We start from the raw sequence: 19778 nt of genomic DNA on the forward strand, positions 1-19778 counted from the left end.
TTAATTCAAAATGTTCATTATTTCGGCACTCCCGACTTATAAATGCGAAAACCTACATGAAATCGATTATTAAAATTCACACTTTAGATTTAATTACTAGAAAATAATTAAGAAATTGAAAAATTCTCACGAGCGACACGCAAAACGACCGCACATTGCTGCACTCTACAGCATACTGCTGAAGTCAAAGCAATGACCATACTGAATCCCGATTCTTGCTCGTGATTGGTCGAAAATTCTACGGTGTTGCGGAACACTTTAGCTGAGAATTAGTGAAGAATTAGTTGACCGTTATTAATTTTAACTCGATATCTTTTAATTAAATTAATTATTTAGTCCATCTTTCTTTTCGGAGAGTCTTTTATTAAAAATTTATCGACTGATTAGGAAAAAACCCAGTTTAAATTAATTAATTTTAATTTATAATTGTCGAGAATCCTTTTTGTATGCCACTTTACCATCCTGCTGTTTCTTCACATTAAAACCGATGATTTCACGAAAAACGTTTATTCCTTCGGCACTCCCGACTTATAAATACGAAAACCTACACGAAATTGATTAATAAAATTCACACTTTAGGTTTAATTACTTAAAAATACTTGTTAAAATGAACAAATTTCCACGAGCTACACAGAACACTACCGCACACAACTGCTTTCAAAAAAGCACTAACAGTCTGAACATAGTTGCGTATCGAGTACGCGATAATAATCGAATCGAATATCGATTCGAACAAGAATCGATTCTTTGTTTATTTTTTTTACTCATAACCTATAAATAAACTGTCATGATGTAATATAATTTGTTTACTTTCTTTTAAAGTATATATTTATAAATAATACACAAAACTTTTATTTATGAATATTCTTTTGTAATAGTGAAAAATCGGATTTAAGAATTATAAAAATGATTTCAAACGCTTTTCGTTTATCAATTTGTTCAAGTAGTTTTCTCTATACTTTTTATGTTATGTGTAATTTGATGATTTTCTTATCAAGTCATTGTGATAATCAAAAACTTGTTCAACTTACTGAAACAGGTATGATTTTTAAATTGTATTTAATAGTCACTAATTTTTTTTATTATTATAATGCTCTATTTGATATAAATCTATTTTAAATTATTTTAATACAATTAACAAAAAATTATTAAAAGTAGAACAATATTTAAACAATGATTTTAATTTATTAAAGCACCTGCAAATTAATTATATGCAGGAAAAAAAAATTGAAAAACGTAATACTCCAATTGTTACCACTCTTTTTAATTTCTACTTTTCAAACAGTAGTATTGTTTTATTTGTGTGATTGTTTAAAAAAAATTTAAATAATATTAAATAATTACTGTAAAATTTATTTATTATTAGAAATAATTTTTTACTTACCATTTAATTTTTTTTTTCGCCAGAAGATGAGGAAGAGGATTCAATTCTTTTGACAATACGATATTTAATATTCGACACATGCTTGATAGTTGCCTTTATACTACAACACTCAATAATGGCTAGTGATTTCATAAAGGAAATCTTTTGTTCATTAAAAATAGAAGATCTTGAACGAAGTATTTATAATGCATGCAGCGCAGGAGCACTTCATTTAATGATTAAATTCTGGACGCCAATATCGTCGTTAATACTTTGGAATATAAATACAACACAAAATTCCAAAATATCATTGATGATGACAGCTTTTCAAATTATTGGCTGGATTGTCGTCTACAGTGGCTGTCTCATGATGGATATTGGTGAATTAGTTGGAATAAAACAAGTTATTTATAAAATTAAAAATTATCCATCACCAATGAGTACAAAATCCCGAGAATTAAAACGATATTTTGCTCACATGAGACATCCAAGTTATATTGGATTCACTTTGATTCTTTGGATTCATCCATTCATGAGGTAGCAAAATATTTATTTTTAAATATAAATTAAGAAAGTTTATATTTTCAAAAAAAAAAATATTAATTTATTTTGTTTCAGCCTTGACCGATTATTGTTGGCAATTATTCTAACAGTATTTATGACAATGATGTGGAACATTGATCAGCAAGATTATCATTATCATCTAGAATCGTTTAATAGAAAAAAGAGAAACTTACATTATTCTTAAATTTTTTTAATTTATATTTATTTCATCTTTTATCGATTATTTATGCTTTCAGTATTCATTCACGCTTCACATTAACACTTGCCATTAATTTATAATTATTTATTTTGCTAATCTTAAAAAGATTAAATAATCCTTTCTAATAATATTTAATTAATATTACGCTAAATTTAAATATTTAACTAATATTAGACTAAAAAAAATTATTTTTTTGTACCAAGTGGGTGTGTGTGTGTGATTTTCTATGATGAGTATTTATAATATAGGATATTTTATTTAATCTGTTTTTTGTATTAAAAGAGCAGTTCCTTTGAGTATCCAATATGATTGTTTTTGTTTTGAGGGTAAAAGAATTGATAAAACAAAATTTGTACTGTGTCCAGTTGTCGATAAAACTCCAGCACGAATGCTCGTCTTATAAAGAGGACAAACATATCTAGGATCATTTGCCGGTAACGATAAAACTGGTTGAATGTGTAAAACTGGCAGTAAAGGATTCATTTCACCTGTAAGTGAAACAAAGATTTACTATAATTTTTTTTTGTTCAAATTGAAAATTAATAAATATAATTTTTCGAAAAAATTTATTTTTCATTTAAAAAATTACCTTTATTTGCATCGACTAAAATCATAGATTGAAAATCCCATCGACCAGCGTCAATAAATAGGCCATGAATAAAAACACCATCCAAAGGTTCTTGAAGATTTTGATAAGCGGACGCAATTTCTTTATTTTCTCTCTTGTGAACTGTTTCGATTTCTTCTTGTTGTAAAAGTATTTTTGTTGCTTTAAAATCCAATTTCAAATGATCAATTGGAATATTATATTTCCTCGCATGAGTTTGAAGCACTCCTGTTATAAATCCTTGAGGAAAGGACAATCCTGATATCCAAAAGGAAATTGGTTTTGAATTTTTCAACCAGATCTGTAAAAAATTTGTAAACAAAAAAGAAATAAAATTTTATATTTTAATTACAAAATTATCAATATGAAAAATTGAAACCTGAATAAAATCAATTCGAAGTTCTAAATCTCGAATCCATGATCCTAAAGTTTTTAGCGAAGGATAGACATTTACTTTGTGCCATACTTCCGGTACCTAATTTTTTTTATTATATAATTAAATTTTCGTTTAATTAATTTTCTATTCTAATTATTTTTTATATTCACTTGATTGTTGACTAAAGCGTTAAACACAGCTTCCAGTTCCGTTGACATCACAACAAATCCTTTAATAGCTCGTTGTAAATTTTCCATTGATGAGTGTATTTTTGATAATAATTTATTATAACGATCAACTTCGTGAAGTAAAACAGTCGTAAGTGATGGAAGACGACCAGCAAAATCTTTCTGTTCGTAAATTATTTTTATACAAATAAAAATAGAAAATAATATATTTTAAATTATTTACTTTCAAATGACTTGAATGACAATCATCTGAATCAATTTTAAGAATGATTCTTCCCATAATCATACTGGCTAATTCATAAGCAATGTCAGACGTTGATTTTCCTTTTTCGCCAATATCTTCTTTTCGTTGCACATCCATTATTGTATCCAAAACAATTTTCGTTTCTTTCAACTGCAAAAACGAGAATAAATCAATTGAAATAATTATTTTTAATTATTTTCCTTTAAATTAATTTTTAAATTCACCTGAAATGTTATATTTGCATTCTCGTGCATTCCAAAAATTTCAGGATCTTCAATAATAGGGAAATTTTCTATAAATTCTCTATATTCATAAAGTGTGATTAAATTTGGAGAAAAGTACGTTCCAGATGCTGAATAAACGTAATCTGAAAATAATTCAATTAATTAATAAATAATTAATTAAATTAATTCATCAGTTTGAATTAAATTCATTTTTTTCAAAACTTACTCGTTTCTAATGTTTTTGGTGAGAAAAAATCATTGAGTATTGTTTTTAAACAACGCAAATCCCAATTATCAGTTATTCTGCCTCCATAAGTGATTTCACCTGAAATTAATTTATATTAATTATAGTTTTTAATTTATGAAAAATAAAACGAAAATACCAGTTATGTATGTCAAGGCAGCCCATGGAATTGTTTCGTTACAAAACATTTTTAAATTTAAAAGGCAACATTCTCTGTCATTATTATTAAATTCATAATGAATATTCCATCCTAGTGGACCGAATTTTTTTCTCTCCTGAATAATTGCATGGAAAAAGCAAATTCCAAATATCATTTTTCTCCAATTTAGTTCTAAAGCTGTAAAAATTAATTTTTAATTTTATAATAAACTGGAATTATTTTAAATTATCTTATTTTTTTATACTTACGATTATTTTCAAAGAAATCTTCATTAAGATCAAAGAAAGCACGTTTAATATTTGCTTTGAGTCCTTTGGGCGGTTCATTTGTGACTTTCATTGAATTTTGAAGAACCGAAACTGGAAATGATTTACTTGGCATTGAACTTAAAAATAGACGAAAATTATCGTTAACACCATCGGATTCTTGAATTATTTCGATAATTAATTTTTCCATATTATTCATCCATGATGTGGCTAAATGACAATTTTGTAAAAACACCCAATTTCCTGTTTCTTTTCCTTTTTGCAAAAGATTTTCTGCTATTGGTCCTTGACCCTGACCCAATGATATTGATTGATATTTTTCGCCAAATCCCATTTTCGATGCAAATCTCTGAAATGCACTAAACGGATCGGAGCCAGTGCTTAAAATAAATACCAACGGTATTATTTTCGAAGTATCGGGATAACTGAAAATTAAAATAATTATATTAAATTTTTAATAAATATAAATTATTTTTTGTTTTGTTATTTTTTTTCTATTTGTAGAATTAAATTATGAAAATTTACAGTAATTCCAGAGAAACCATTGGTGATTCAACGAATTTCTGTCCAAGATTTTTTTTCACATATGCAGTGAGAGCAAAAATTAATTTCTCTTCTTTTAACGCTTTTAGTAGCATCAGTTTTTCTATATCAGTCAGTATTTTATCCCAGTTGAATTCGGCTTTTTTATTGTTATCAGGAATGATATTTATTTCCTAAATAACAAATTTGGTATAATTAATTGATATTTTTGTATTTTATTAATTAAATAAATTTTTACCTCTTGAAAATATTCAATGGACAAATGAATCTTTTTGAAAACGTCAGTCATAATATTTGCGAATGATTTAAAATGATTTGCTAGAAAATTCACCGAGATCCACATTGTTTCAGTCAAAGTTGGATAATCCGGTTTCTTAGACTTAAAAAACACAATTTTTTAATATTAGACAAATAAAAAAATATATTAATTTCAGATTTATAAAAATAATTAATAATATCAGATAATTACTGTCTTAAATTGTCCAGCACCACGTAGCAAAAATTCCCATTCCGAATAGCTGACAATTCGAGAATGTAAAAAAATCGCCATATTTAACATGAGACTAAAAACAAGTTTATGTCGTTCAAATAATCCTCGCGATACATTTGTATAAATTGATGAAGTAATTTCTTCATATAAAATTGTCAATCGAATATCAAGATTTTCGCTTTTTTCACTCATCTCGATGACATTATTGAATATCTAAAAAAATTTCAATTTCAAAATTATATTAAATTAATATAAATAAATTAGAATAATTACAATTAATTTTCGATTTTTGAGGACAAAAATTTTTAACACTCACCTGATTAAAATATTTTAGAGAAAATTGATACATGGGATCGATTTCAGCTAAATCAGCAACAACAAAATATAAAACAGAACCACGAGTAGCTACGGAACGATATTTATCTCGAGTGATGGAAATCTTTTCTTCTGTAGCTTCAGTTTCAATTAATCTCGTGACAATAATCGCCGAAGTCTCTTTACTATTATTTAGAGTCTCAATTAATTCTTCATTATCGAGAATATTATCACCGGAACTAAATAGAAGTGAAAGAATTTTATCCTCTATATTTTGAAGTTGATTTTTGTCCGCATTGATCTTTGCTATCAATTCGTTTCTCAATTTTTCCAATTCTGGTTTTTCCAAACGTACCACATCACTGTAATAATTAATTATTTTATAAATTAATTAATTTTAATAACAACATTTTTGTCTTACGCAAGAAGTTGTTCTTCTAATCCCGAAGGTGTTACAGTAAAATTGACAATTGTCACTTTAATACAAATTTCTGGTAAGTAATGAGGATTAGCCATTTTTGAGGTGATGTATAAACGAAAATTTTCATCGTACTCGATGTCACTTTCTCCTAGACGTATCAATTTTCTTCCTCCCTGTAAATTGATTGATTTAATTTAATAATGATTTAAATATTTTTTTTAAGTTAAATATTAAAATAAAATCATCCTACTTGAACAAAAGTTTGTTTTAAAAGAACTGGCTCCAAACTGGGATCCAAAATTTCACCGACATCTTCAATTAAAATTGGCGAACCAATTCTAATGCACGATTCCATGATTCTCATTAAATTTCCATCCGTTAGTTTACAAATTTTTAACTGATTCTGCTGTTCCATATTTCTTATCCAGCGATTAGCCTACATTAATAATTCTAATAAAATATTTTTATAATTAAATATAAATTTTTTTCAACGAAAATATATTTCACCTGTTCTTGTGGATCAATCATAAGTGACCATTTTTCAGCTTGAGTGACAAAAATTGCATTTTCCGTACTGATCTGATCTCGAGGTAAACCAAAACTATTCCATAAACGAATTTCATAAGGATCAGCTAAAACAGCAATTAAATTAAAATTTCCCGTTGTTGTTATTTTCTGTTCTTCACAAGTTTTCAGCCATTTTATTAATAATTCTTTTCTGTATTCACTGGTGAATGCACCTAAATAAGCTAAAGCACCAGCAGCCACTAAAGTGTCTCCCATAAAATTTTCCATCTGCCTATCGAAATCCTATTACATTTTTTTTATTAATAATATTGATTTTATTAAAAATTTTCTTTTTTTAATTTTTATTTACTTTCATATTTTCCTGCCAGCGAATTTCTTCATCTGCCAATGCCGATGTTAATCTTCCCGATCTATTGAGTCGAGCCTCACTCAATTGAATATTATATTCCAAAGATGTTAAATTATCAACAGCTTCCTTATATTCTTGTCTTAATTTATTTATTTTATTCTCAACTTCACGTAATTGTTCTTGTTTTTGTTCCAAAACATCCATAATAGAGCGTAATTCTTTTTCCGCCGCTTGTAATCTAAAAATTCAATAATATTCGATAATAATAGTAAAAATAAATGTGAAATATTAGAATAAATTCTCACTTGAGACGTTTTGGATGTACAATTCTAAATAATTTCGCATAACCATCAATAGCTCGAACCCAAATGCAAATTGATTTACAAACTTTGCTTTGTTTTGCAACAATATTTGGCTTAAAATTTGGATTATTTATATAGTCTTGCAATTTTTTTAAAAGTTTATCATTAATATCATCTTTTGGATATTCAATTAATCGATCTAAAAAGTGTAAATCACCGAGAACGACTCTCGCAGTTATCCAATCAAGTCTGCAAAGAATTTTTTAAATTAAAATATAAAGCACCATTAATTAATTTATTTATTTATTTGCTTACTTTTCTCCTAATAACAAATTAACGGCTTCCATCACGTATCGAACAAGCGGTGGTGGACTATTGAAAACTTTAATTTCATTGATATCATTTTTATTCAATGATTCCAGGGCTTTTTGTGCTTCCTCCAATGCTGGCATCGCTGCTTCTAAATCTTTCCTAGCTTCAGTTTCTAAAGCAGCTGTTTCTTCTGCTTTTACCTATTGAAGAATAAAATTATTTTTTATTATTATTTAATTATTAAATTCATTTACTTATAGATTTTAAACAAATTTAATTAATTAAACTACCTTGACAATTGCTTCATCAGCAGCAACAGTGATTCTAACTTTGTCGAGTTCAATCTGTTGCTTCGCAAGTATCTGCATTAATTTCGAAACTTCCTCTGAACTTGTCTTTAATTGAGGAGCCAGAATTATCAATTGCTCCTTCATCATCGCAACTGTCTCGTTTGTTTCTTTCAATTTCTAAAATGAAAATTCCTTATCAAAATTTACTTCACTTCTGATGAAAATAATATTTGAATTTAACTCACATTCAAGCCATTCGCAATTTTACTTTTCAGCGTTAAAGTTGTTTTAATTTTTTTCTTCAATGTCGCTAAGAAAAGTTTTAATAATGCTAAATAACTACTGGGTGTCGTGTAATATCTTCTTCGCATCTCATTGAAAAATCGAACAGTCATCTCTTCAACACTCTGTGTAATTAAGCAAAAAAATAATTACAAAACTGAAAATTTTTTTTAAATAAAAAAATCGTATTTAATATTAATGATGAAAATATTGAAATATTTTACTTCATGCATTAAAACACAAATTGATGATAAAGCAGATAATTTATTTTCATCGTGATTTGCAATTGATTCGATTGTTTTCTTTGCTACTGAGAGAAGTGCTTCATTTGGCCATTTTGTGAACCAATCTATTGTACAGCAATTAACCAATGATGGAAACATTCGGCAACGATGTCTTTTTTAAAAAATTAATAAATCTGTTATTTAATTTTCTCTAAAAAAAATTAAATTTCCATTTTTTTAAAGGACAATTTCCTTTTTCTCTCTAGAATGATCTTTTAATTAATTAACTAAATAGATTACAACCTGAAAGTGTTGCCCACAGGACTCATGCAGAGCATTAAATGAAGATGATTTCTAACTCTTCCGATAAAATAATTGTAAATTCCATCTCGGTCAGATTCTTTGATTCCAGCATCTTTGGCAGCCAGTCTTGTGGCAATTATTGCCTTTTCTAATTCGTCAGCTTCAAATAAATTTGGTACCTCTCCTGTAAGTTATTTTTTATGTTTCACTTTTTTATTTCCTTTTTATTTTCTTTAATTTATTTTAAAAAATTTTCTAATAAAAAAAGCAAAACGAAAATTAAATTATCTCACCGGAATTTAAAGTATTGTTTATATCCTCCAAAAATTCCTCGAGTACAATTTGTGTATCAGTAAAAAGAAAAGTGACATCTTCGGCAAATGCTCCTGGTTTAAAATAAAATCGTCGAAGATCATCGTGCCAGGAATTCATGTCGTAGCCACGCGTCACTTCAATTTGCATACAACTGTTTGAGAAAAGTAAATTAATTTCAATTTTATCATTATCATTTTGAAAACCTACCGATAGCCGTTCAAATGGGACGCTAATTTTGTTAAACTTTGTTTTCCCATTCCACCAACACCAACAAGAAGACCATTTCCTCTTTCTGATCTCAAAATTCTCGCCAGTCTACATAAATGTTCAACAGCATCCGTGAAAAATATAAGATTCATCTCCTTCGAAGTCACTAAACAGTAATCGTCCAAATAATTCTGAAAATATTTTTACTTTCATTTTTTCACCTATTTTTTTTAAAAAATAAATTTCAATTTCGATAATAAAGAAAACATACTTGCAAAATATTTGTTGCTTTTGTTAAATCGGTGATTTCTTCATAAAATCTCTGCTCTTTTGAAGCTCCAAAGGACATAAAGTCACCGAAAAGAAGTAATGGAGGCTGTGTGACAACTTCATCTCCAAGTGAAATCACCTCGTCTCCAAATTTTCGCGAACAGGTTTCGGTCAAAAGATGATAAAAGTAACTTTTGTCTTCTATATTTATTAATCGATCGTGAAAAACCCTCAAGCACTCGTGATAAAAGAGCCTAGAAATTTTTGAAATTATTTATTAAAATATAATTAAAAATACAAAACAACAAACAAACCTTAACATTTGTTTCACATCAATAACAATTGATGGATCTGCTTGAAGCATTCCTTGAATACATTTTGATAAATCTCGCAAATTAAAAATATAATGACTCTTTTCAGGCGTTGGAAGCAAGTCAATTGCAATTCTATTGTAAATTTCAATAGTTGCCGATACAATTTTATCACCGATTTCAATTATTGGTTGCAAAAATTCTTGAAGAAATCCTTTCATTATTGACCTGGAGATTCAGACACTTATTTGATAATAATAAGTTAATTAATTAGTAATATATTTTTTTTTTTTTACCTAAAAATGTCTTTCAGAGAAACTTCGGAAGGCGTTGGAATAACCAACATTCCAAAATGACGAATAAATCTTGGAGTGAGAGGATTTCTTCCACCTCCAGGAGGAGCACAGGCGCAACTTAACACAACATCTTCCATTGTTTTCCAAAACAATTTATCTCGATCGTAAATGCCTCCAAAATCGAGAAATTGTCTAAAATTAATTTATTTGGAGTTTAATATTGCGATATTAAAAATATTTTTAAAAATCAAAAAAAATACCTCAATAATTCTATTGGTGGTTGTGAGCCATAAGTATCCAATTTTGGCATATTTACATCATCGATGAAAATGCAAATTCGTTTTCCGATAGGCGCTCCCAATACTGTTCGTTTCTTTTTCTCTAATTTTAATTCTAAAATCTCTTGAATTCTCCCGCTACTTGTTTGAGCGGAAAAATTCATTACAACCGGAACCCAAAATCCAGATTGTTGAAGTGTTTTTAAAACTACTTTGGCTATTACTGATTTTCCAACACCTGAAAATTAGAAAAAAATTTATTTCAATATTTTTAAATTAAATATCTAAAAATCGTACTTTATGTAAAAAATAAATAAATGTGAAATTTAAATGAATTTGAAAAAACATAACTAACCAGTGCCGCCTGTAAAAAGTACTGGTTTATTAACATTCAAAAGTTTCTCCATAAGATAACCAAATCGTACTGTGTCGACAGTTGGAACGAGAATTTCAAAAAATGGCACCGTTTTGTCATATGTAAACGATGGCATTAATTTTATCCATAATTCTAAATTTCGATTTTTTGTATTTATGTAAAGATCCCACAAATTTTCAGAGGGTAAACTATTAATTAATGAAAAATTAATGAAAAATAATACTAATGATCAATTTAAAAAAGGAAATTTTAAATAGAAATTATAAAAGTAAATTTGATTGATAATTATTAGTAGATTTAATAATAATACCGAGAATATGAATTGTCCTTGAATTGTTTTTTCACAAATAACTCGAAAGTTTCTCTGGCAGAATCAATTAAATTTCCACCAATTGCCCAAATATACGAGATAATAAATGACTGGGTGAGAAAACTTTTCAAATTTTCCACGTCAGTAAATTTATCGATTGCATTTGGCTCTAGAATAATGCTTTCCATTAAAGCACAAAGCATATTTACTTTTCCGATACCCACCTAAATTAAAAAAAATTCTTCATAAAATGCAATATCAGATATTAATTTTATAATTTCTTATAAGAAATAATTTAACACCTTTAATACGAACCTGTGGTATAGTTTGTTGACAATTCTTTTTCAAAAATGCCAATCCTTCTTCTACGTAAGTCTCCAAAAGATACATTATCTCTTGACGCAACGATTCATTAATTATAGTCTCAGGAATTTTTTGCAACCAACTTTTTGCATATGGCATCCATTTAAGATCAGCAGGATCAAAATACACCATTCCTATTATGAAGAGTGAATTTTTATAAACTATTTTCTTTTTTAAATCCCAATATAAAAAATTAATTTTACCACATCTACTGACAGTTGCCGGTGAAGCTTGAGAAAGATCCATAACTTCAAAAAGCATATGAACATATGGAGTAAATTTAATTCTCTCTGAATTCGCGAGACACAACATTTTATTATCATCTAAAACAGTATTCATATTTTCTATCCAAATAGCGTCGACGGGACCATCGCAAACAACCCACTGATGTTCTTCTGTTGTGAACTGAAAACATTTTTTATTTTAGCAAAATATTTAATAACTACTAATTAATTAAATAAATACAAAAAAAAAAATTTGAAATGAAATGAATCTTACAGAACAAGCGTGGCGAATAATTGCTCCAATTAAACCGTCGTGCCATTCATTGCTCATGGTATCCACTGATCCGTATAATTCCCCAATTGTCACAGCTTTTGGATTTAAAACGTACGTGTGAACTTTTTGATAATATGATTTTGGTACATTCATTTCATGAAGTTGTGTGTATGTATCCCTTAATGTCTGTGAAAAAAAAGTCAGTAGAAAATTTAAAAAATTTAATTTAGTACAGGAAAAAAAGTTATATATATTTTTTTGGTAAAAAACGATATTAAATAAGAAATTACCTGAAGAACAGTTGTTTTACCAGATCCAGTGGGACCAACTAACATGACACCATGTCTGACTAACATTGTTTCATGTAATTGAATAGTTTTAACAATAGAACACGATTCCGGCTGTAAACCTGCATCTATCATCATCTGTAAATAATAAAAATTATATCAGAAATTTTGTTTAATTTATAAAATTTCTTTATGTTTAAAATGTAATTTAATTGATTTTATTATTTAATTTTTAATGTGAAAATTTACCTTCTCAGCAGTTTCTTGAAAAACGCCGTAGTCTTCATCGGGAAGCACAATATCTGAAACAGAAAATCAAAAAATTAATTAAGACGATTCAATTTAAAAAACTAATTAATTTACTTCTATAAAATATTTTTCGAACCTGGAAACAAATCGCCTAGTATTCCCAAAAATAATTCTGTATCATCAGCCAAAAATTTGGGTAGATTACTGTCCCTTAAAGCCCTCAGCAAGACGACGTCTTCCAATTTTTCAGGATTTTCTCGCTTTAAACTTCCTGCCATTACCAAAACACTCTTTACTGCCCTGTAAATTAAAAAAAAAATCAATTAAAAGAAAATTTTTAAAGGATCAAATTTAATAATATAAAATAGTAAAGTTCACCTCATTCCAAAATCATAATGATCTTGCTGAGATAGTTGTTCGCTGCACAATGTGTACATTAATGTCATTTTTGTCGATAATGACTTGGAGGATTCAAAACCCTCCGAATATAATGTTACTTCTGCGATGAGTTCTAAAAAAATAATTAAAATATTTATTAGTTAATTAAATTGTTTCTATATTGTTTTTTATTTTCTTACTGTAATCTGGAACCATCATCGCAAATGGTCTGAAAAGTGATTTTAAATTATCTGGTAATTCAGTGCGTCCAGCATAACCAGGATTCATGGTGACAAAAGTTGCACAAGACATCACTAATTTTATCACGCGACCCTCAAACATAAATCTGTAGGAAAAACAAAAAATTAATAAAATCAATTTCAATAAATTAATAAAATTAATTTCAATACTATTTTAAATAAAATTTTTTCTTACTCATTAGCGCGGATAATTTTAGCATTTCTAATAGTAATTAATTGTTGAGCAATTACAGAAAGCACCTCAATGTCAATTCGATTAAATTCATCGAAACAACACCAAGCACCAGAAGTGGCCAAACCAGAAAAAAATCTTCCCATCATCTTTTAGAAATAGATTTTCAATTAATTAAAGTATAATAATAAAATTATATATAATTAAATTATAATTATTAATAAATTACTACTTACCCTGTAATCTAAACCTTCCGAACAATTAAATACAACACATTGAACAGCTAATGCTTTAGCAAGATCTTTCGTCGTCTCAGTTTTTCCAGTTCCAGCTGGACCTGCAGGTGCTCCACCTAATTTTTAATTAAATTAATTTTTTAATCTTCTAAAAATTCTTTTCGATGGCAAATATTATTTAATATATTTTATACCTAAATCCAATTGAAGTGCTCCCATAAGACATAAATAGCATCTATCTGTTAAAGGTGTGATAACTAATCTTCTTTGAGCACCAAGATATTCATAGCCATAACGATATTCTGCATTACTCATTTTTGCCAAACAACTGTCGATTTCTTCGTCCCAATAGTAACGTAAATTTTTCATCCAATCAAAACTTGAACTAAAATAAAAACAAAAAGCTTTCCAATTAAATTTTTTTAAATTTCAAAAATTCGGAAAAGAAAATTAACAGATTTAAAATCAAATATCATTAATTTAAATTTTTTACCTGGATTGAATTTTATTTTCCACTAAAACTGAAATAATATCTCTCGCGTGTACATCGACCGTTATAAGATTGATAATAACTTCGCGTATTAATTTCGGTAATTCTCCTCTTACTAGGCCTGCCAATTCATTTAAATCCTATAGTTAGAACAGAAAAAAGAAATTAATTACGAATACAGAAAAGAAAAGGATAATAATTGAAAATAAAAATCTTACTGTAAAACATTTGATTTCAAAAGTTTTCATAGCATTCGCGTCTCCTGATTCCAAAATAACATGAACGTCTTGAGCCCAAAATATTTGAGAAACCGTTAAGACATTCTATTTAATGAATAAAAAATTTTTTTTTGCAATTTTTCTTAAATACCAAAAAGGAAAAATTAGATTTAATTTTTCCGAAAATTTTTAAAACAATTATAAGTAATTTTCAAAAAAAAAAAAAAAAAATACCTGAGACGGAAAAGATTCGATAAACTTTCGTCTTCCTTTCTCTTTAAGATCAATGATGCCTTTTTTCATTTCCCTCTTGAGTGCTGCAAACATTGCTTGCTCCACATTTCCAAGCCAATCTTCCACATTTCCTCTGGCTTTTAACCCTTTCTGTAAAACAACTCTCTCTCCCTCCGGTGATAACATGGCTATAATATCCGTCGTAAGAACAGCATCTTTTTTATTCTCTTTATTTCCCAGATTTGCAATTGCAAACTCAAGACGATAAATTGCATCGAAACACTTTTGTAAATGCCTCTGAACTGCATGAGGATTTCTCGTCTATGAAAAATTAAATTAATTATTTACCAATAACAATTAGGGAAATAAAAATTATAATTAATCACAAAACCTTAGTTTTCCGTTTCAGGCTGCATTAATAAAAGATAATTTGGAATATTTATCATCAAATTATTTTAAAAATATATTTTTTCAAATAAAGAAAATCTATTATCGTATACATACTTGGGCTAAAATTTCCAAAAGCTCGTCATTAGAGAGAAAGAAAAATCTCGGAAATGCGATACGCTTTGTTTCGAGATAAGCCTCCAGGCATTTGAGAATTTGATCTAAATTGTTATTATTTTCCATGAAACGTTCCAGTAATCCTGGCTGAATGCAAATTTCCATAACCAAAGGCACCTAAAAGAAATTATTTAATTTACAAGATTAATTTTTAACGCATTTTAACTTTTTTAATTTTTAAATTTTAATTCAATGTAATAAAAATAGAAGGATAATTTTTCAATTTACCTTTGTTGTTTTTCTCATAATTTCCTTCCAAGATCTATCGACTACCGCAAAGAGTTTCGCTTCTATTGGAAGTTGTCGTTTAATATCAGGAGCAGAGAAAATTGCCTCCAAGTACATCCACTGCTGTTGACAATACTGCCAAGCTTCCTGAAAAATATAAATACAATTCATAGTAGCAAAAATTTAAAATTAAAAACTTTTTTTAATTTAGAAAATATAAAATTTATACCAAAGTACGAGACACAAGATCCAGTTGTTTAATCCAATCATCAACTTTCGATTTAATTGAAGCAACATGTCGAGAAGCGGCAATTGTTTGAATATTAATATTACTATCATCGAGAGCCAATTGAATTTCCTCGATTGATCCAAGATAATAAACATCCTTAATTTCCTTATAAGGTAAAACAATAAATTCCAATGTTTTCCATGTGTCTACAACTTTTTTCAACATTATTTCTAAAGCTGCCTCTGAACTTGCACAAGAAGCAATTTCCATTAATTCATTTGGATAATCAAAAATTCCAAGACTCTCGAGAAGTTCCAATGTTAATGATTCTTCCAATTGAAATTTATAATTCAAAAGTTCCTCAATTTTCATCCAATGACGTGATTGTAAATTTGGATTTCTCAAATGTCCAATAGTTGAGAGTTTGTCTTTGAAATATTCCACTTTTTCTTTAAAATTTGGCAAAACATTATTTGACGGTAGACCTTTTTCAAATTGAACAATATTTTTTAAATTTCGCGTTGTAAAATTTGTTATTTCTTCAACGTTTAAAATGTTAAAATTATCTTGATACCATTTTTCTAAAGTTTTTGACCAACTTATTACACTTTCCCAAAGAAGACTTCGTAGTTTTACTTCATTTATTGCGTGATCGAGAATTTCGAATTTTGTCATTTCCACCTGAATTTAACGAGTTAGAATAAAATAAATTGAAATAAAATTGAATTTAGAAAAATAATTTTTACCTTAAATCCTTTTTGATGATTTCGATATTCAGAAGCTAATTCTGCACATTCTTGTAAACGTTGAGAGAGATCGTTGAGAGTCTCGAGACAACCTTCCACATTGCTATCAGCATCCAACAACCAGGATTGCTGTAATTAATTTTTTTTTTGATTAGTCAGAATAATTAATAATTAATTATTGTTTTTATAATAACTTACAGTCGCTTCGTCATTAATGTCCGAAATTTTATTAATAACAGCATCTATATCTTTTTGTATTTGAACATTAAACTTGGTTATCAACTTTTCTCGATCCTTCAATTTTTTATTAACGGCTGAACATAATGTTGTAAATTGTACACTTATTCCCTGAAAAAAAGTGATTAATTTTTTTATTTTTGAATTATCAATTTTTATAATTAAACAAAGAAAAAATATATTTTACCAAATAATTCGCAGCATCCATTGCAGGAACGGGAAATTGATATTCTTCCATTATATCGTAAATTTCTTTAACGTACACTAATTCCACTTCCATTCTCTCCACATTCTGTTGTGCTTGATCGACAAAATTTATGTAAGCCACATAATCATCAGTTGTCACTGGATTTGTATCCAAATAATTTATAGCATCATTAACTTCATTCAAAAGAGCGTCTACTCTTGCTTTACCTAAACTGATAATTAAAAAAAGTTCTTCAATTTGTAGTTAATAAAAAAATAAAACAATTTTTATTCTCACCATGGTATGACTTTTTCAAGAACAATCCATTTTTGTGTAGGAGCAGGTAATGCTAAAATTTTCAATCTTGTCAATTTAATATAAAATATTCCTAAAAATTCTTCCTCTTCTATTGCAGAAATTTCAACAATTTCATTTTGATATCTTTCACAAAATTCACGAAAAATCGAACACTCTTCATTTTCTCTTATAATCATTTCATTAGCATTTATATCTTCCTTGAAGAATGTCTCAATAGAATTAAATTTACTTGAAAATTCTTTTACAGCAAGAAAATGTTCTTTTAAAATATTTTCAAATTTTCCCTTCAAATCATTCATAAGAAAATCATCATTTATAATTGTCAAAATTTCTGGTGGCTTTCCTGATATTCGATTTTCAATTTTGTGATTGATCATTGGCCTAAAATATAATTCATTGACATTTTAATCATCCGATTAGAAAAATTGACTACTAGAAATTAAAAATAAAAGAAAAATTGAAATTATAAGACCTTGTAAAAATATCGAAAAATGGATCAGATAAAAATGGCTTTATCTCAAATAAATTTTCCTCCCACATTAATTGGATTGTTTTAATGACGTGCCAGAAAATTTCTTCAGATGGATCCAAAGCGATTCCAGTTTCCAAAGAAATTATCAAGTCCACTACAAAGTAGGGATACTGAAAAATAATTTTCTATTATTAAAAAATAATTAATTATTTCATTCCTTTTCTAATTATCTATTTAAAAAATTAAATTTCAATTCATTTAATATTGTAATAATAATAATTTTCATACGCGATGTTTCTCTTTTAAATTTGATTTCGAGTCCATCTCTTCTTCATCATTTGATAAAGAATAATTTACACTTTCTTGTAGAGTGTTCAGCAAAACTTTGTACGTATTGTATAATAAATTTTGCATCATGTCCGTTTGTAAATAATCAATCAGATGGATAAAACTAAATTATAAAAAAATTTTTTAATATTAAGAAATTTTTTTTAATCTTGAGTTTTTTTCTTTTTTTATTACCATGATAGACGATAACATTTTTCTCTTTTTTTTGCCTGTTCAATGTGACTCATTTTTAAAATTCCATCTTTTGGCATTTTAAATTTTGTTCCCGCGAAACGTCCTGATGAAAAATATTCATTTTTTAAATTCCTCATTAATTAATTACCATTAACAAATTTTTTTTTGTTACGTACCTAATTGTCCAAATTCAGTTTGTTCAATAGTTATATTTGAATCATCGGGCGTGTATCCAGCTTCCAAAAGGGTTTTTAAACAAGCATCTTTCACTAATTTTGCAATTAATTCTCTGAATTTATCTAATTTGCTCCTAACATCCTCGAGTTTAGCAAACTGCAAAAAAAATGTAATTTTTAATTTAATTACATTTAGAAAAAATAATTTCCAGTATTTTTTTTTAGAATAAAAATATAATTTCAATAATAATGTTTAATTTACTTGAATTTCCATAAAGAGAAAAAGGGGTAATTTTTCGAAAATACTTGTATCAACAAGAGACACGTGTAAAAATTCTTTACACTTGGTATTAATTTCAAGAAGAGTTTTACTTAATATTGAATGTGTCACAAAAAGATTTTCCAATAAATAATCCCTCGCTTTATTATATTTTCTCCATGATATTGACTTTCTCCAAACGTAAAAAGCTTTCCACGTGCGAAAAATCGTGAAAGTTTTGATCTAAAATATAAATAAAAATTTTAATTTAATTTCATAAACAAATATAAAAAAAAAATGTAAATTTATAATAAAATAAAAATTTACTTTTGCGATTTTTAAATAATCTTTATATTCTCTCTCCCATAATTCAATTGGTGTGAAAATCATTTCGTCTGGACTATATTTTGTAACTCCATTTGCACTAATTGTCATATATGATTTGCCAATTTCTTCATAAGGTACTACCCTGATATAAAATTGTAAATTTAATTAAATCGATTGTATTAAATACCAAAATAAAAATTAAAAATTCATTTTTAGAAAAAAATAAAACTTACTTGAAGGCATAGGGTGTGAAAAATTTAGAAGATCTCTCGACGGCGTAAATCATGTAATAAAAATCAATTGAAGAATCTGTTTGTAATTTTTGAATTAATTCCAATTGATCAGAAATTTTTGGCGGATGGCACTTTTGATTTCGAACAATTTCCTGATCATCGAGTACTTTTCCTTTTGGTTTAACTTGAACTGAAAATATTTTGAAACAATTTTTTTCTAATTTATCTGTAAAATAAGTTTTTATTCAAAAACTGTGGAATTTATTCTACTCACTGCTTACAGTTTTTGACCAAGAAAGTATGTTTGAGGGCGAATAATCTTCATCTTTTTTTTCTTGTTCTTCCCGAGGAACTAAAGGACTCATTGCTTCTTTTTCAATAGAAAATTCATTCTAGTAATTATAATAAAAAAAATTGTTTTGAAAAATTAAAAAATTAATAAATATATTATAATACAAAATAATTTCTTACAAGAGATTCAGATTCCTTTTTTTCATCTAACATTTCGAGAAATTTCTTGTGTGGTTTGTGAAATGGGATTTCATCAATTTGTCTGATATAAAGTATTAATTATGCTGTATATAAATTTTATTATCTAATCTAATTATGTTTTTATTAATATTATGAATTATTTTACTTGGATCGATGAATTAAAGGATTCCGAAATATATGCGCAATAAGAGGGTCAAATTTTTCATTATTATTTGAATTTGAATCAGATTTGATATTTTTCTTTTT

General features: G+C 27.3%; 2 protein-coding genes across 3 annotated transcripts; one reads left to right on the plus strand and one right to left on the minus strand.

Annotated features, from left to right (window-relative positions):
• Positions 1 to 770: 770 nt before the first annotated feature.
• Positions 771 to 2218, plus strand: LOC127281804 (nurim homolog). Of its 2 annotated transcripts, none has more exons than XM_051305713.1 (3): positions 771 to 1039; positions 1411 to 1900; positions 1982 to 2218. In XM_051305713.1, exons 1-3 carry the CDS (start codon positions 907 to 909, stop codon positions 2109 to 2111), a joined length of 753 nt encoding a protein of 250 aa, XP_051161670.1. In that variant the 5' UTR covers positions 771 to 906; the 3' UTR covers positions 2112 to 2218. The 2 variants fall into 2 exon arrangements, with proteins under 2 accessions (XP_051161670.1, XP_051161669.1); XM_051305712.1 differs by having other exon boundaries at positions 772 to 1039; positions 1408 to 1900.
• Positions 2219 to 2346: 128 nt separating this feature from the next.
• LOC127281889 (dynein axonemal heavy chain 6) lies at positions 2347 to 19405 on the minus strand. Its single transcript, XM_051305863.1, has 60 exons — positions 19315 to 19405; positions 19041 to 19230; positions 18811 to 18949; positions 18484 to 18723; positions 18222 to 18378; positions 18046 to 18148; positions 17812 to 17974; positions 17524 to 17693; positions 17031 to 17432; positions 16734 to 16965; positions 16508 to 16657; positions 16310 to 16438; positions 15564 to 16244; positions 15335 to 15481; positions 15047 to 15223; positions 14543 to 14863; positions 14309 to 14413; positions 14094 to 14230; positions 13795 to 13985; positions 13601 to 13716; positions 13368 to 13513; positions 13133 to 13278; positions 12933 to 13065; positions 12691 to 12854; positions 12555 to 12607; positions 12309 to 12443; positions 12019 to 12204; positions 11724 to 11925; positions 11473 to 11654; positions 11158 to 11381; positions 10827 to 11035; positions 10454 to 10709; positions 10194 to 10385; positions 9901 to 10125; positions 9588 to 9840; positions 9317 to 9507; positions 9088 to 9260; positions 8795 to 8978; positions 8492 to 8663; positions 8231 to 8392; positions 7986 to 8162; positions 7699 to 7895; positions 7387 to 7632; positions 7082 to 7319; positions 6712 to 7014; positions 6455 to 6640; positions 6205 to 6377; positions 5785 to 6145; positions 5448 to 5681; positions 5217 to 5357; positions 4961 to 5151; positions 4418 to 4860; positions 4149 to 4346; positions 3992 to 4090; positions 3766 to 3908; positions 3521 to 3691; positions 3280 to 3459; positions 3113 to 3208; positions 2716 to 3034; positions 2347 to 2614 (listed from the first exon to the last, which is right to left on the minus strand). Exons 1-60 carry the CDS (start codon positions 19403 to 19405, stop codon positions 2385 to 2387), a joined length of 11955 nt encoding a protein of 3984 aa, XP_051161820.1. The 3' UTR covers positions 2347 to 2384.
• Positions 19406 to 19778: the final 373 nt, after the last annotated feature.

Source organism: Leptopilina boulardi, unplaced genomic scaffold (assembly GCF_019393585.1).
Source record: "Leptopilina boulardi isolate dan_hultmark-lab unplaced genomic scaffold, ZJU_Lbou_2.1 LbouV2_278, whole genome shotgun sequence".
NCBI classification, from domain to species: domain Eukaryota; kingdom Metazoa; phylum Arthropoda; class Insecta; order Hymenoptera; family Figitidae; genus Leptopilina; species Leptopilina boulardi.

What these genes read in the sequence shown, in the direction of transcription:
- LOC127281804 (XM_051305712.1), top strand. Translation starts at nt 907, where the DNA reads ATGATTTCAAACGCTTTTCGTTTATCAATTTGTTCAAGTAGTTTTCTC. An exon ending in TGTTCAACTTACTGAAACAG is followed by an intron (nt 1,040 to 1,407) that starts GTATGATTTTTA and finishes TTTTTTCGCCAG; the next exon opens with AAGATGAGGAAGAGGATTCA. An exon ending in TGGATTCATCCATTCATGAG is followed by an intron (nt 1,901 to 1,981) that starts GTAGCAAAATAT and finishes ATTTTGTTTCAG; the next exon opens with CCTTGACCGATTATTGTTGG.
- LOC127281889 (XM_051305863.1), bottom strand. Translation starts at nt 19,405, where the DNA reads ATGAGTCCTTTAGTTCCTCGGGAAGAACAAGAAAAAAAAGATGAAGAT. An exon ending in TGGATGCTGCGAATTATTTG is followed by an intron (nt 16,658 to 16,733) that starts GTAAAATATATT and finishes ACTTTTTTTCAG; the next exon opens with GGAATAAGTGTACAATTTAC. An exon ending in ATGGTTTCTCTGGAATTACT is followed by an intron (nt 4,861 to 4,960) that starts GTAAATTTTCAT and finishes TTTAATTTTCAG; the next exon opens with TTATCCCGATACTTCGAAAA.